The 16,052-nt window shown below is 40.0% G+C and overlaps 1 protein-coding gene across 10 annotated transcripts in view; it reads right to left on the minus strand.

The window, feature by feature from the left end:
• The window catches only part of glra1 (glycine receptor, alpha 1), a 76,822-nt gene that overhangs the window by 4,492 nt on the left and 56,278 nt on the right, over positions 1–16,052 (minus strand). For all 10 annotated transcript variants that reach the window (XM_077609062.1, XM_077609063.1, XM_077609061.1 and 7 more), the window contains 2 exons: positions 14,371–14,585; positions 8,238–8,384 (listed from right to left, as the gene is read on the minus strand). In XM_077609062.1, coding sequence (XP_077465188.1) covers positions 8,238–8,384; positions 14,371–14,585 — 362 coding nt within the window. The remainder of the gene's footprint in view (positions 1–8,237; positions 8,385–14,370; positions 14,586–16,052) is intronic.

The raw sequence follows: 16,052 nt of genomic DNA on the forward strand, positions 1-16,052 counted from the left end.
GTAGTGCAAAGAAAAGACATGTGATGACAATCGATATTAAATACAAAATAATCAAAAATAGAATTAAGTTTAGTGTAAAGTAAGATTAAAAGTTATTTTTAAGTGTGTCTGTATCGTTCATTTAGGTTAAATTTATGTTTGTTATTAGTGCGTTGCTGTCCTGTACTGAATAATTTTAGTATTGAACATCATAACCACTAGATAGTTATTTGACTTAGAACCAATAAAAATATTTTTCCATTGTAATATCCTGTTTTTTGGTGTATTTTTTCAGAAGGTGTGAACTAATTAATTTGTGTTTAGTTCATTTCTATGATTTGAGATACGAGTAAATCGACATACGACCTCGGTCCCGGAACGCATTAAGCTTGTATCTCAAGGTATTACTGTACAATAATATTTATTTAATATATTTTCATTGAAAAAATGAACACATTTTACACTTCAAATGGCAGTCAGAGTTCATAAAAAACACTAACCTTTCAAAAACTTGAATAGTACAAAAGAGAAAGAATGACAATTTAGTCATCTTATATTGAAGACGAGACAGCCAATATTTTTTTCCATGTTTTTCTTCTGAAAAGAATAAAAACTAAACATGTTTTGGCTTTGTAAACCATTTAAAGCCCAACCACTAAATAATGGATAGCAAATTCAAATTATTTCAACTCTGAGCGTTTAATGGTCCCACGGAACAAGTAGAGCAAAAAATGTCTGATATTCATTCATTCATCTTCCGTCTTGTGCATCGTCACAAGGGTTGCCGGAACCTATCCCAGCTGACTGACGGGTGAAAGGCAAACTAAACCCTAGACTGGTCGCCAGTGAGCCATAGGGGACACAAAGAGACAAACGACCATCTGCACTCACAATCATACCAACACCAGTGTGAATTGAGCCTGCGCCTGCCTGCACCGAATTCAGGCGAGTGAACCTCTACACCAAGGGTGTCAAACTCGAGTTGGTTGGCGGGCCGCATTAACGTCAACTCGATTTCACTCGGGCCTTTTTAGATATAATATTTAGATTTTTTAATATCGGATTAAAAGAACTGGATCAAAAGCCCTAAGTATTCAGTTTTTTTAATAGATATAAAACAATGTGTATTTTGTGTAATATTTTTATATATTTATTTTTAGAATTTACAAAATGCTTTTTGAACTAAAAACACAAAAGAAAAAAAATGGATTAATTTTTTTTTGCAATTCTTGATTTAAAAAGGGGAAAATCAGGAAATATAACATATATTTATACTCGTCATTTGAATTTGATGCTAAAACAGAAAGTCGGCACTCATGATTTACTTTCTCGGGCCGCACAAAATGATGCGGCGGGCCAGATTTGGCCCCCGGGTCGCCACTTTGACACCTGTGCTCTACACCATCAGGCGGTGGAATTTCTGATATAATTTGTCATAAATGCTTTATCAGTACCATTTATCCTTACAAGGGTCGCATAAGTTGCTGGAACATGCAAAGTCCACACAGGAATGTCCAGACCTGGGATTGAATCTCGATTCCAGAACTGTGAGGCCAACACGCTAAGCACTCATCCACCAGGCCGCACTTGTCATACATTTGTACCATATTTATGATCCATCAGTTTTTAATCAAGGAAAAAAAATCACATTGCTCAAAATTCTTCTGTAGGGAGAATCTTCTATTATTATTGTTAAATATTTTATATCTTTGAAATTATATTATGTTAGTGTTTTATTCATATTATTGTACATTTGCCTTTTTATTTACTATTTCTATTTAAAGCCATCAGGACTCTGAACCTACATTAGCACACAATCCTTTCTGTGCAATAACTTCAGGGTGTGCAATAACAATGTCCAATATCTTAGATTGTGCAATATTTTAGAATTTACCTTGCCAGGACGTGACTTTTTATATTTTTATATTACTTGCTTATGTTTTTACTTGGAAAATGCACTTTGTTGAGTAGCACCACCAATTTCGTTATACGAAGCTGTGTATGAAAACAATAAAGGCTTTTGATTTGATCGAAATAAAAAAGCTACCCTTGCCCCTTACCCAAAATTTGCAGTCCACTCTCTAATATGATGACGGTCAACTTACCACTAAATGCACTCTCCTTATTCTTTGCGATTTTGGCATCTAGTTAAAATGGGCAAGGTTTTAATATTTTTGCTGTTAAGTAATATATTATGACGGCGGTTTTTATTATTTTACATTTCTGTAGTACAAAGATTGGTTGTCCAGAGTACAGAGAGAAAACCCACACAGGCAGAGAGCATACCACACAAGAAAGCTCGTGCCTGGGATTCAAACCTCAGAACTATGAGGCAGACAAGCTAACGACAGTAATCCCTCGAATATCGCGGCTTCAACTTTCAATAGTTCACAGTATAAATTTTTTCTGGGGGAATTTTTTTTTTATTACCGTATTTTCACGACTATAAGGCGCAAATAAGTCTTAAATTTTCTCCAAAATAGACAAGGCGCCTTATAATCCAGTCCGCTTTATATATGGACCAATACTAAAGTTGTTATCACGATAAAATAAAATAAATCAGTCGATAGGGTACACCATCTCTCACAACTACGGCAAGCAGCCCCCGACTGCACTATTTTCCCCGTAGAAAAAGTACTGCGCAGTGACTGCTGGGATATGTAGTTCTTTTGTCTACACCCAATGGATTGTGGCCTGTACATCGACATCAATACAGCTTTACGAAGGGTGGCAGGCAGCGCTGGGCTAGTTATGCTAGCTACTAGCTAGCTACTATTTGCGAATGGATTGTGGCCTGGCGATCGGCATCAACACAGCCTTACGAAGCATGGAAGACAGCCCTGGAATAGTTACGCTAGCTACTAGCTAGCTACTATTTGCGAATGGATTGTGGCCGCCTGGACGAACATATAAGACTCAGCGTTTTCGATGACTAATTTGGACAATTGTTCAATTCGGACACAGAAAATGAGGACTTTGGTGGATTTGTGGGTGATGATGACGTGAGTACATTGTAAAATGGCTAAATAAAGTACAACCGAACTCAGTTTTGCTTCCGTTGCGTTTTTAAAAACGTGTTTTTAGCGTGTTGGTGTAGCGGGCATGTTTAAGATAGTATATTTTGCCATGCCTGGCTGCGTTTATAAAAACGATGCGTCCTTTGTGTGTTTAAAATACAGAAATAGCAGTCGTTACTGACACTGCGGCTAAAAATACGATGCACTGTATAGTCGTGAAAATACGGTACATTTTTTTTGTAAATTCCTAAAAATGGGAAAATCCACGCTGAAACTCGCAAGCGGAAGCCACTCCTAGGACACTGAAGTAAAAAAAAAACATTTTCAGACGTTCTCCCCAGTCTTGTGTGGCTTTTCTCCACATACTCCGTTTTTTCCCACATTCCAAAAACATGCATGGTAGGCTGTTTGAACACTCAAAATTGCCCCTAGGTATGTATCAATGTGAGCATAAATGGTTGTCTCCTCATGCCCTGCGATTGGCTGGGCACCAATTCAGGGTGTCCCCCACCTTTTGCCAGCTGGGAGGGACTCATGCAATTGTCAGCAATTACTTATTTTCTTTCCTTTTTTGAGAGGGGGAATCATAACTTCTATGGAGATCTTTGTAATGGGCAAAACACATAGGAGGCGATGTGCAATACGAGTGAGTCATTGCCATTGAGCTGAAATCAAACACACCGGGTGCGACGCGGCAGCACGGAAAAGCGATAACCACAGACACCGCGCTCTGCCTGTGCGTCATACCTTGTCTCTGATTGGCTATGAATTTGAAGGGAACCGACGCCTTCTTTTCCCCCAAAACTATGCTGTCGCAGAAGGTTTTGTGGGGAATAAGGGAGATACTGAATAGATTTTTCATACGGTTGTTTTTATTTTTATCCCAGAAAACATCCCAAGAAATATTATAATGTATGCGCTGGTCACACACTGCTAAAATAGTGCGTTCTCCTTTGTTGACACCAAACCCACTATTGATTGGTTGTAGTGATAGGCGACAGAAATTGAATTCTTTCCTATTCTCTATATTCACATCGCGTACACGTGCACATGCACTATTTGTCGCATGTCGCTTCGCCACAACAGGAAGGCGATTTTCGCCTCGCCGTGGTACTGCCAATGAAAATAAATTGAACGCGAGCCACGTCGCCGCCCATTCGCCCATAATGCTGTTACATTTGAATAAGCATATTGAAGACAGAAAAACAAAACTAAAGAGTATTATGATCATGTTATTATTCAAAAAGGGGGATGGGGGATTGGTCTTCTTCATCGTCAGCCATTGAGTAGGCCTGAATATAAAAAAATAAATGCCAGTCTCTTCCAGGCATTAAACCAACCCCCCTCCCCCTTTCAACCCTCTTATTGAAACCCCAACAAAGAAAACATACATGGACACGCTGCCTCACTCACTTTGCGATATGTGCATGCGCATCAGGTAACAAGCTCCATTTTTAGCCTCTGTGTCCCAATTCTGTCCTTGACTTCAGGCGAGGCCATGTATTACACTTTTTCTCCCCCTTTTTTTCATTACACGCATGCACACACAAGACGACCTCCGCACACCCTTCAGCTAAACTATGACAGATGTTGGACCCATTAGTCGCGAGGATCAATTGGAGACAAAAGACAGCAAACGTGCAGAGGCGTCCAATTGTGTGCTGTCCAATCATCTTTCTGCTCTGCATTGAAACGCGTTGGTCACTAGTACATGCCCAATTCATTTAAAGCGGGAGGGCTGACCGGCCTCCAACTTCAAACTGATTCGACGTCTATTACCACCGTTACCAGCGAATAAGGTAAGTAAGTAATTACTATGTTAGAGTACAAAGTGATACCATCCGATTCACTGCAATTTTCACTTAAAAACATGGATTTGTGGCCAAATGTAATCCCACGAGAGCTCAGAGTCCAGCCCACTGGCATCACTTTCATGCTAAAATTCAATAGATAATTACATTTTTTTAAATAAAAAAATCTAATACTTCAATTTTTAATGATTAAAAATAATCTACAAAAATAAGAGATTTATTAAAATCTATATACTGTCTTTCCAGTTTTAAAAATGAAAAACAAATCATTAACACTCAATGTTTTCCCTTTCCTAGAAAAAAATCATTTAAACATTTTTATTAAAAAATAACACAAAAAAATGAATATTTACATTGTTTCCCAATTTTTTTAAATCCAAAATTGTTAAAAACGTTTTTTTACATTGTAAAAAATGTATAATTTTTTTTTTTCAATCTAAAATTTAGAATATTCGTATCTCTACTTACAAATGCCTCTAGATACAAAATTTTCAGGTTGCCAATTTCTTTATATACAAATGAGTGACTCGAGATACGAAAAAGACAGACAGCGGAAGTGCATCAAGTGGAAAAAAAGGACGGTAAGCCATTTCAAAGAGAGAACAAATTAAGGTGGAAGAAAGAGAAGGTGGACGAAAATCTGAGAATGGCAGTAAGCGGATGGAAGTCATTTAAAAAAAGAATTCCAAGATGGCACCGTTCACGCGGGAGCCAGTGGCAGTAGCTCTGTACACTCTTGTGTTTTTTTGTGTTTTACAGCCCTTCTATCTTTTTTTAATTACATTTTAATATTTCTTAATACATTCCTTTTTACTTTACTTTGTACTTTATACTTTTTACTTTAATGTTTTTACAACTTTCCTTGTTCTGTTAGCCTAGCTTCTTCCGGCTACTTCTTTTTTGGAACCATTCAGCCATGTCACACACATGGGACTAGCTGTTACAATACGCAGCGGAGCAACACCTCGGTGCCGCTGGGGATTCGGAGCTGGACAAAAGTGCCGGTAGAAGAAGCAACGCTTCTGACCAACCATTCCATCGTGGGATAAGATGGAAGAGCTGTCGGCGCTTACCAGCAACAGAGTCGAGGTGCCCTATTCTGCTACTGTTGTCTTCAGCTCCAGTCTACGGAGGAACTGTGCGGATAAGCTTGGAAGAGTGACTCTGCATATTCTCTACCTCGGTCCCAGTCTGCAGAAGTTCCCTATCTTGTGGAAGACTTCCTGTGTGTGGTTCCAGTTTTTGTCCAACTTTACGTCTTTTGAGTCTGTATCCGTTTTTGCTACCGCAACCAAAATGGCGCCGTTCAAGTGGCAGCCAGTGGCGGTAGCTCCGTCCACTCTTGCTCGTTTTGTGTTTTTGCTGTTTTTCTGTCTTAATGATCTGATTGGGTGATTCTTAATGATCCCATTTACTTTGATTTGCTTTGTACTTTTTGCTTTTGCTTTGTTGTTCTGCGGCCTTTGCGACTGTACTGTCTAACTTATAACTATGCCTTTTCTTGCTACTGTCACAATGAAATTTCCCGAATACGGGATGAATAAAGTTATCCAATCCAATCCAATCCAATCCAATAAGAGAAGACAGGAGGAAAAAAGAGAGGACAGATGGAAAGGCAACAAGTCAAAAGTAGGGATGTCTCCGAAATCGGGCTCAATCACGTTTTCAGAGGATCGTAATCAGGTAAAAAAATATCGACTTTTCAAAATGTACTCATTTACATTTTTAAGTATTAACTCATGACTTGCCATTGACTAGCGATCGAGTGTTCGCTACCATCTCTCGCAGTCAAAATGGATTGGACGTGTGTCGTCGTGCAACATGATCATTCTCTTTGGTTTACTGAGTTAAAATAAAAACTAACAAAATAATCCAACATGTATAATGCCTAAAATTATATGTATATATACATTTCAAATAATCACGTTAGGTGACCAACTTTATTTGTTGTATATAAGTTTATTCATCAAAAATATATTTTTAAACTACTTTTTGGCAACCTTATGTTTGGTGCTGCGCAACTGATTTGTAAAGGTTTTTGTGATTTCTTTTTTTTTTGTTGCTTCACTGAACTCACCCCTTTATGAGTTACGTTGCAATAGCTTTGTTAGAATTGGTGAAATATGCGCATTTAAGCCGCACCCCTAAAATTGCCTTAAAATTTCTGATTTTTACAATTTCTTGCACATAAGCCGCGCATGATTCTCAATTTTCACCTCCATATTTATGGTTTTAATAGGGAGTACAAATGTGTTACTTTGAAGGGAAAATCTTAAGAAAAATCATCACACGTGGTATTTCTGAGATACTGTAGGAATCAAAAGCATATTATTAGGGTTAATATCAAGTTAATATGCCTTTGTAAAGGCAAAATATCAAATTATTCAATTTGAAAAAAAGAAGTCTATCTTGATGAGAACCCGGTGCTTTTTAAATGACATAAATTACAATTTTCTTACCAGAAGTTTAAGATGTGGTGGCCAAATTGATTCTAATGTCAAAATAGCTCGATTTTTTTCGATGGTTCATATTACGGCAATAGTTGTCACTTTCGAGCAAGAAATAAAAAAAATCAAAGCGGAATTGTTTTATTTGTAGACAAATTCAAAAATGAAGTAACGTAAGCACAACCAGGAAATATGCCCATAGCGCTATACGTAGTAGTGTTCACCAAGTCTCTGAGTGCAATTATAGCATACACATTACGCAGGCATCAAGGTTTATATTTTAACGTTCGACCGCAAGACCTTCGATCAGCCTTAATTATTGTGATGTACTGTCATGGTAGACGCTATGGTCAGAGCACGTACCTACGGTAAGATGGAGGCGCCCCTAGCGAGCAACAGCAGACACAAGTAAGTGTTCTCACGTCTAGCCAGTCTGAGCCCGTTTAACTATAGTAAGATGGCCGTGCTCCTAGCGAGCAGTGACGGGAACGTTTTGCGTTTTATGCAAGATGTTTTTTTTCATGAATTTCATTCATAGACATCAAAATAAATGTTGTTTAGCATTTTATGTTTATCTTTTCTATTTTGAAATAAATGACCGTCTCTGCATTCGCATGCGTCGTGACGTCACGACGCACGTCTGGCCGCCATTTTTGTCGTGACATCATCGTGTCACGGCGCAGTCAAATTGCTTTTTTCTTGCAAGTCGTGTTTTTATGCGCATATAAGCCGTACTCTCAATTCGGTCATCTTTTTTTTTTGTCCGACAAAAGCGGCTTATATGCGAGTAAATACGGTATATTATTTAACACTCCTTAATTGATTTACTCAGTATCGGATCAGGACTTGGTTTTGGCAGAATCGCACAATCAGGTGACTCGGACTCCCATGCAAATATGTGATCGGGACATCCCTTGTGAATAATTTATAAAAGTTTTTGTGGAGCAAAAAAAAAGAATTTTGCATGTAATCGAGGAAATGACCTTCATGTGCCGTCGCCGCCGACGGAAGCGGAGGAGCTCTTTGTGCTGGCGGGCGATGAAGTTGACAGCAGCGTACTCCAGCAGCGCCGAAAAGACGAACAGCAGACACACGGCCATCCAGATGTCAATAGCCTTCACGTAGGAGACCTGCAGGTAATGTTGCATTAGCCAAAAGAATGATATTGCAACAGAAAATGGGCTTCAGGGGCTAAATTTTTGAAAATATTTTGACTATGTGTACCTTTAAAAGATGCCCTGCTTGCTTCTTGACACTATTGATAAAGAAAAAACTTACTGTTTTTACTTTATTTAAATTCAAAACAAAAAGTGAACAGTGTTAACATTCTCAGTTTTACTTTTTTTTTTTTTTTTAAGTTTTAGAATTTCCCCCAAATATCTTTGGATTAAAAGAAAAAGTGAACATTTTAGTTTATTTCTTAGAAAGTGAAAACAATATTTCCTGTTTTTAAAATCTTTTAATGGAATGTAATTTAAAAAAAGAAAATAGAAATATTTGAAGAAATATATTTCGTTTTTTAATAACCTTAAAAAATAAATGTAGAAAACAGGAAATACTCCGTTTCTGTTATTATTTTGGCGGGGTTAAAAATGCTTATTTGATTGTAAACAAATACTCCTAAATTATTATCTAACAGTATTATTACAATCATTTCACAATATTATTAACAAGGTGTGTTGCATTCATGAATTATTTTTCTGATCTGCTTATCCTCGTGTGGGTTGCAGGGGTGATCCCAGATAACTAAGATGGTTGCCAGGTGATTGCAGGACACAATACAACCATTTATTACACACTCACATGTATTATGGAGTGAGGAATCAGTCTCGCATGCATGTTTTGGGTTGTAGGAGAGGTACCTACAGAAAACCCATGCAGTCACCGTTTATCTGATCTTGAACTGTGAGCCGGACATGCTAAACACTACACCACAAACACATTTACTATCATTTCATTTCATCTTCTGAACCGTTTTATCCTCAATAGGGTTGCAAGGGGCGCTGGAGCCCATCCCAGCTGACTTCGGGCCAGAGGGGGGGGGGGGGGGGGGGGGGGGGACCCTGAATTGGTGGCCAGCCAATCACAGGGCAAAAGGAGACAAACAACCATTCACACTCACATTTAGAGTGTCCAATCAGCCTACCATACATGTCTTTGGAATATGTGAGGAAACCGGAGTACCCGGAGAAAACCCACGCAGGCCCAGGGAGAACATGCAAACTCCACACAGGTGGACCGATCTGGATTTGAACCCAAGTCCCCCCACTGTGAGGCCGATGCGCTAACCACTTAGCCGCCGGGCCGCACCCTATTATAACTACCTTTTTTTTCCTTCTTCAGCGCTGAGTCCTAGTAGCAAGAGTGGCTTCTGCTTACGAGTTTCAGTGTGAATTTTCACATTTTTATGAATTCAAAAAGAAATTATTTTTTTTTCAAAATAATTAATAGCAGAAAAAAATTGCGATAAGTGAAGTCGCGATAAGCGAGGGAAGACTGGATATGTCATTCAAGTAATATATATATATATATATTTTTTTTCTTCAGTTTTTCTCAGTTTACACCAAGCATTGCACCGGTACTCATAACTGTCAAATGCTGAACACATGTCGCCATGAAAAAACATGTATTCACAACATAAGGTACGGAAACCTGGTAACACAAACGACCACCAGTATGAACACAATTCTCAAATGGAATTTACCATTTTAAATCCTTAAAGTCTAATTCATCATCATAATATTTAAAATGTTTAAAAGTTTGATTCATTTCATCAGATTCACCAAACAATTAATTCCATTCTTCTTGAGCACCCTGGGCAGACTCGTGTGAGCAGGTGCCACACTAACGATTCCCTGGAGCAACGTTTTAATTTTTTTAACCCCTTTTACCCTATAAACTTGCCGAAAGCTATTTGGAGAGGGCTGGCTTTTGTAAAAGAAAGTAGATTATCGCCATCTGGCGGACAAAGACTGGTTTTACATCTCCCATTATAATGGCTGCGTAGGGCAGTTTTTCATCAGGTTTTGGTCATGAAAGCGAAGAGTTCGTGTATAACGTGCACCCGAACTTTGCCTCAGTTTTGTTCGTGACCGGACGTTTGGTCGAAAGACGTTTGGTCCCCGGACGTTTCGTCGACCAGACGTTTGGTCGACCGGACGTTTGGTAGAACAGACGATTGGTAGAATGGACGTTTGGTCGCCGGGTTCGCTCGCTGTCAAATTATGACAGAGTTTACTGTTGATATTTTGATATTAGATATTTAGATATGAAACTATCTCTCTCGCTCTCTCATGATTATAATTTTGAGAGCTAGTTTCAACAGTAACAACCCGGCGACCAAACATCCGTTCTACCAAACGTCCGTTCTACCAAACGTCCGTTCTACCAAACGTCCGTTCTACCAAACGTCCGTTCTACCAAACGTCCGTTCTACCAAACATCCATTCTACCAAACGTCCGGTCGACCAAACGTACGGGCGACCAAACCCTCCGGGGACCAAACGTTCGGGGACCCAACGTCCGGGGACCAAACGTCTTTCGATGAAACGTCCGAGTACCGTTTTTTTTGGTACAAAATTTTGCACGTTATACTTGAGTAAATATGGTAAATAACCAAGTTGGCAGTCAAGTAATGCTCACAGCAACCACAGAAATAAGCATTGCGACAATGGCTTGACAAAGGTTTCCCTTAACAACAGTTGCTCGGACGTATAATTGGTCAATGGTCATTTTTGGAACAGAGTTTACAAAAGGTCAACTCGCGATAATTTTTCATAGAGCTCAGGCTGAGGGTAAAAGGGATGAGATGGTCTAGTTACTCTAGTAGGTCGAGACAAATCTTGTGGTGTTTTTACACTAGATGCCTGGCGCGCTAAGTGTGCTAGCTCATTCTTTCCTTGCTATTCTCACCTTCCTGCTGACGTGCAGCGACCGGATGTGCAGCAGTGTGTGTGCGCACGCATAAGCTCAGCTGTGCTGTGTGATCATTATTGTGACAGCTGAACTGCAGCGGAATCACGGTTCACTTGTTCAATTTTTAGAGCGCATGAAGCACCTAATGTCCACGAACTGTGTGTATGTGTGTGTGTGCGTGTTGGGGATTACAGCTTCCCTGGACATAATTATACAATCGTATACTGGGTCACGCAAGCTACTACTGTTTTTTCTTTCTTTAATCTGAAAATCCCTCACAGGAAAACAGTGAGCTGCCCTTTTGGAAGTTATTTTTTCTTTTTTTTCTGTTCTTGGCTGTCCCTCATTACGATTCATTTATTTCAGGGCTGCCAAATTCATTTTTGGCGCAGGTCACATCTAAGTAGGAATGAGGGAGGGAAAGAGGGAAGACCATTATGTCTGCTAAGTAGGGCTGCCATGATTAATTGATAAGTAATCTATTATCAAATGATAACAGCTCAGAAGACAGAGGGGCTTCTTGCAGAAGGATTTACAAGTCTGTGAGTGCCTGATATCTGGACTGTTTGTTACTGAGCAAATCAATATTTTTCAGTCATTTGAAAATAATTTCTTTAAAGATTATACAAGGCACCCGATGGTGCAGTGGTTCTTCCGCCTGACTGTGGTGCGGGAAGTCTGGGTTCGATTCCTACTCGGTGCCAGCGTCAGTTGTTGTCTGTCTCTCACCAGTATGGAAGATGAATGAATGAATGAGTGAAAGATTATACAGTAATACCTTGAGATACGAGGTTAGTGCATTCAAGGACCGAGCCTGTATGTCAATTTACTCGTATCTCAAATCAAAATTTCCCATATAAAATAACTAAAAACAAATTAATTCGTTCCCATCCGCTGAAAAAAACCCTAAAAATAGGATCTTATAATGGAAAAACATGTTTCTAATTGTTCTAATTCACTACCTACGCTCACGAAGTAACAAATACTTATGACCTGCAATAAAATGTGACATTATTGTATAGAGTACTGTGCCGAGTTCTTATCTTCGAGAAAGACGGAAGCGGCTATTGGTGGAGGAGAGAGACTTTACACGTTGGGTTCTCTACACATTTGTGACACTGCAACATAACATAAACTTTCAATTTAACTTAAATTAACTTCACTTACGATACACACGTAAAAATGGATGTAAACTTTTTTTATGCTACAACCGATGCAAAGGTGTTAATGTATTCCGGCACGGCTTTAATAGTCGCAAATAGCTGTTTCCCCGTGCCTCACAACCGAATGTATCCCAGTTCGTTTTTGAAAGTTATTGAACAAGCCACGATTCGCTCTGAAGGTTTTAGCTGGCATCGAAGTATCCCCTTTCTCAGCGGCTTGTTTTACTTTCAAGTCCTCGCAGATTCCGCTAGCTGTTTCTCCTTTATCCATATTAACAGAAGCCCCTCCCTCTCAGCATGAATATCACTGGGCAGCTTGAAAAGGACAACTTAGCCAGCCATTGTATCCTCGGATGTCAAATTTGTCTTGTATCTCAGGGCAAAAATTTGCTTGGAATTTTCCTTGTATGTCAAATTTCCCGTATGTTGGGACACCACACCTGTCAACTTATACGTTTTCCCGTATTTTATACGTTTTTTTGATCATTTCAAATTGTGTACGTCGTATAACAACTTTTGTACGTGAAATTTTTTTAAGTACGTTTTTTGTAAAACGATCTTCATTTTGGCTCTAATCCGGATTGTATTGGTGGTACACGGTCGATTGGTAGCCTGTCTTTTGGTCGCCGATCTTTTGGTCGCCGGTCTTTTGGTCGTCCGGAAGGTAAGTGATAATGACCATTTAAATCGTTGCTCAAATTCCCTAAATACAAACTGCGAATTACTATTTAGTCATACTTAATGCCCTATTAATTATTAGGCTAAAGAAAAGCTCCAAATTTCCCGGACTTTTATAGTTTTTTGTTGGAGAACTTGTTAAGACCCTGCCTGACTGACGTAGCTTCTTAAAGGGACAACGCATGTACATACAAACTCATACACTCACACGTCGGCTCAGTGAAACTGCTCATGGCCATTGTTGGCTTTTATTGATGCGTAGACCGTGTTGTTTTACCTTCTTTTGTCGCCGGTCTTTTGGTCGTCGGTCTTTTGGTCGCCGGTCTTTTGGTCGCCGGTCTTTTGGTCGCCGGTCTTTTGGTCGCCGGTCTTTTGGTCGCCGGTCTTTTGGTCGCCCATTGTCGCGGTCCGGGCGACCAAAAGACCGGCGACCAATCGACCGCACACGGTATTGGTCACTGGTAGCAGAGGAAAACAGCATCATCGATTGCTAATATTGTCATGCTTAAAGCACGTCCGCCTTTTCACTATACAGTGCGTACCCAGCAGTCAAGCTGTCAGCGTCATCCAGCGACATCTACAGAATCTTGAATTTCGTGCATACAAAAGGCTGATGGCACCCCGTCCACTTGGAGGAAAATTATAGACTTTAAAGTGCGCCCTATGTGAGTAAATATGTAAAATGTGTGTGCTTTGAAGCCCCTGAGTAAATATGTAAAATGTGTGTGCTTTGAAGCCCCCCACCGGCCTCTCCGCTGCTGCTGATTAGGTGATAGGAGAGTTTAGGAGGATCTAGGCAAGGAAGATGATCTTTAAAACCTCCAGACTACTGAGGGAATATGCGGTAACCTCAGTCTCAATCTGTAGAAGGTCCCCACCTTGTGGACTTACTGTGTGGCTCCAGTTTTTTTTACCTAGGTCTACAATGTCTTGTCTGTCTTGTGTCTGTCTTGCTACTGCAACCAAGAAATTTCCCGAGTACGGAATGAAATAAAGTTCTAATCTAATCTAAATATGTGCCGTGTTGTGTTTCTACAATTTATTATCGTTTAATACGGGGAATTGCAATCGTTAATAAGGGGAGAAAATTGGCTAAGGTTGACAGGTATGGGACAGTCATATGTCAAGGTATTACTGTATGATGTGTTTCTCTGACATTTTTTCCCTCATTTTATCTCTTATAGTTGAGATACAACAAGGTTGAAAATGATGGGCCTCTCATCTGACCGCTATGTATGTGCAACCATACTTTTGCTTTGAAAAAAAAATACTTTTATCGGATAGTAGAACAGTAAAATAGACAAAACATAATTCATGAAGCGACGAGTCACAAAGGCAACGGGCGATGATATGATTTAACCTTGGGTAAGGAGGCTCTGGAACCCGAGCTCTGCGTGGTCATGGTGAGCACAGTTGTGATGCCCAGGCCCACCCGGGCGGGAGCGGCGTCCATGTTGATCCAGAAGGAAACCCAGGACAGGATGACGATGAGCAGAGATGGGATGTACATCTGGATCAGGTAGTAACCCATCTGACGCTCCAAGTGGAAGCGGGCCTCGATGCACGTGAACTTGCCTAAACAAACGCAGATTATTCTATTTGATGGTTATCTATGAATAATAAAAAAAATCGCATTCATTCAGTGCTTATAAGGACTATGTTTGCATTGTTGCCACTTGTTGTATTTGGTGCCCTATCCAGTCCAAAAGGATTGGACACTTATCACCGGCAACGGCGGCGAAACAGTCGATCAGGACCTTCACAACGGAAATGACCTTCGTATGCCTGAAATCTCAAGACGAGAAGAAGGATGAAGAACGCGGTAGCGACAGTCGCGAGCAAGACTTGAGGAGTAAGAAGTTGACGGCGTAGAAAGCAAATTGGCATCTTTGTCATCTTCGGGAAGATCAAAAGGCGGCGCGGCACGTGAAGCGACAGGATGTCAAATGGTTGCTGACGGGAAAAACACGGCAGATGCCGAGCTGCAAACATTTCAAATTCACTCGTATTACTAAAATGTCAAGCTACAATTTGGTGACTTTTGTGTCGTCATTCGGCCAGACGTTTTATTCACTGGCTGCCATTGAAGGTGCGAGACATACAATCCATTTTGACCGGAAACATTCGTTATAAATTCCACACAGTTCCATCATTTGATCTGAATTCATCTCTATCATAATTACAATTATCTTGTTGTTTGACCTTTGGCTTTCAATGTTTTTTTTTTCATTTGACCAATAATATATTTGAACGTCTCCCATATTGTCTGATCTCAAAAAATCTTTTTTTTTTTTTTTTTTACAATTTTATTTTCTATATCATCTGATGATCGGACGTTTGGTCGCCGGACTTTTGGTCGCCGGAAGGTTATTGATAATTACCATTTAAAATTGTTGCTTAAATTCCCTAAATACAAATTGCGAATTATTATTTTGTCATACTTAATGCCCTATTAATTATTAGGCTAAAGAAAAGCTCCACATTTCCCGTACTTTTATTGTGTTTTGTTGGAGAACTTGTTAAGACCCAGACTGACGTAGCTTCTTAAAAGGGACAACGCATGTACATATACACTCTTATACACTCACATGTCCGCTCAGTGAAACTGCTTAGGGTCATTGTTGGCTTTGATTGACGCGTAAACCGTGTTGTTTTACCTTGTTTGGTCGCCAGACTTTTGGTCGCTGCACGTTTGGGTCTGGGCGACCAAACGTCCGGCGACCAAAAGTCCGGCGACCAAACGTCCGGCGACCAAAAGTCCGGCGACCAAACGTCCGGTTACGGATGATCCCAATCCAATTCCATGTCATCCAATGCCAAGTTGGCAAACACCTCTTCCTTTGAATGTCTGTTTAACGAACTGGCACTGACACAGAGATGTTTGACCCATTTTAATCGAATGATTGCTGCCATGCCTACCCTATCATCAACAGCGATGAAACATTGTCATTCACATCCAGCCGGTCATCCTCTAGACCAGAAGTGCTCATTATGTCAATCGCGATCGACCAGTTGCCAAGGTACTACTGGTAGATCGCCTGG

The sequence above is a fragment of the Stigmatopora argus genome, chromosome 9 (genome assembly GCF_051989625.1).
Source record: "Stigmatopora argus isolate UIUO_Sarg chromosome 9, RoL_Sarg_1.0, whole genome shotgun sequence".
Classification (NCBI taxonomy): Eukaryota; Metazoa; Chordata; class Actinopteri; order Syngnathiformes; family Syngnathidae; genus Stigmatopora; species Stigmatopora argus.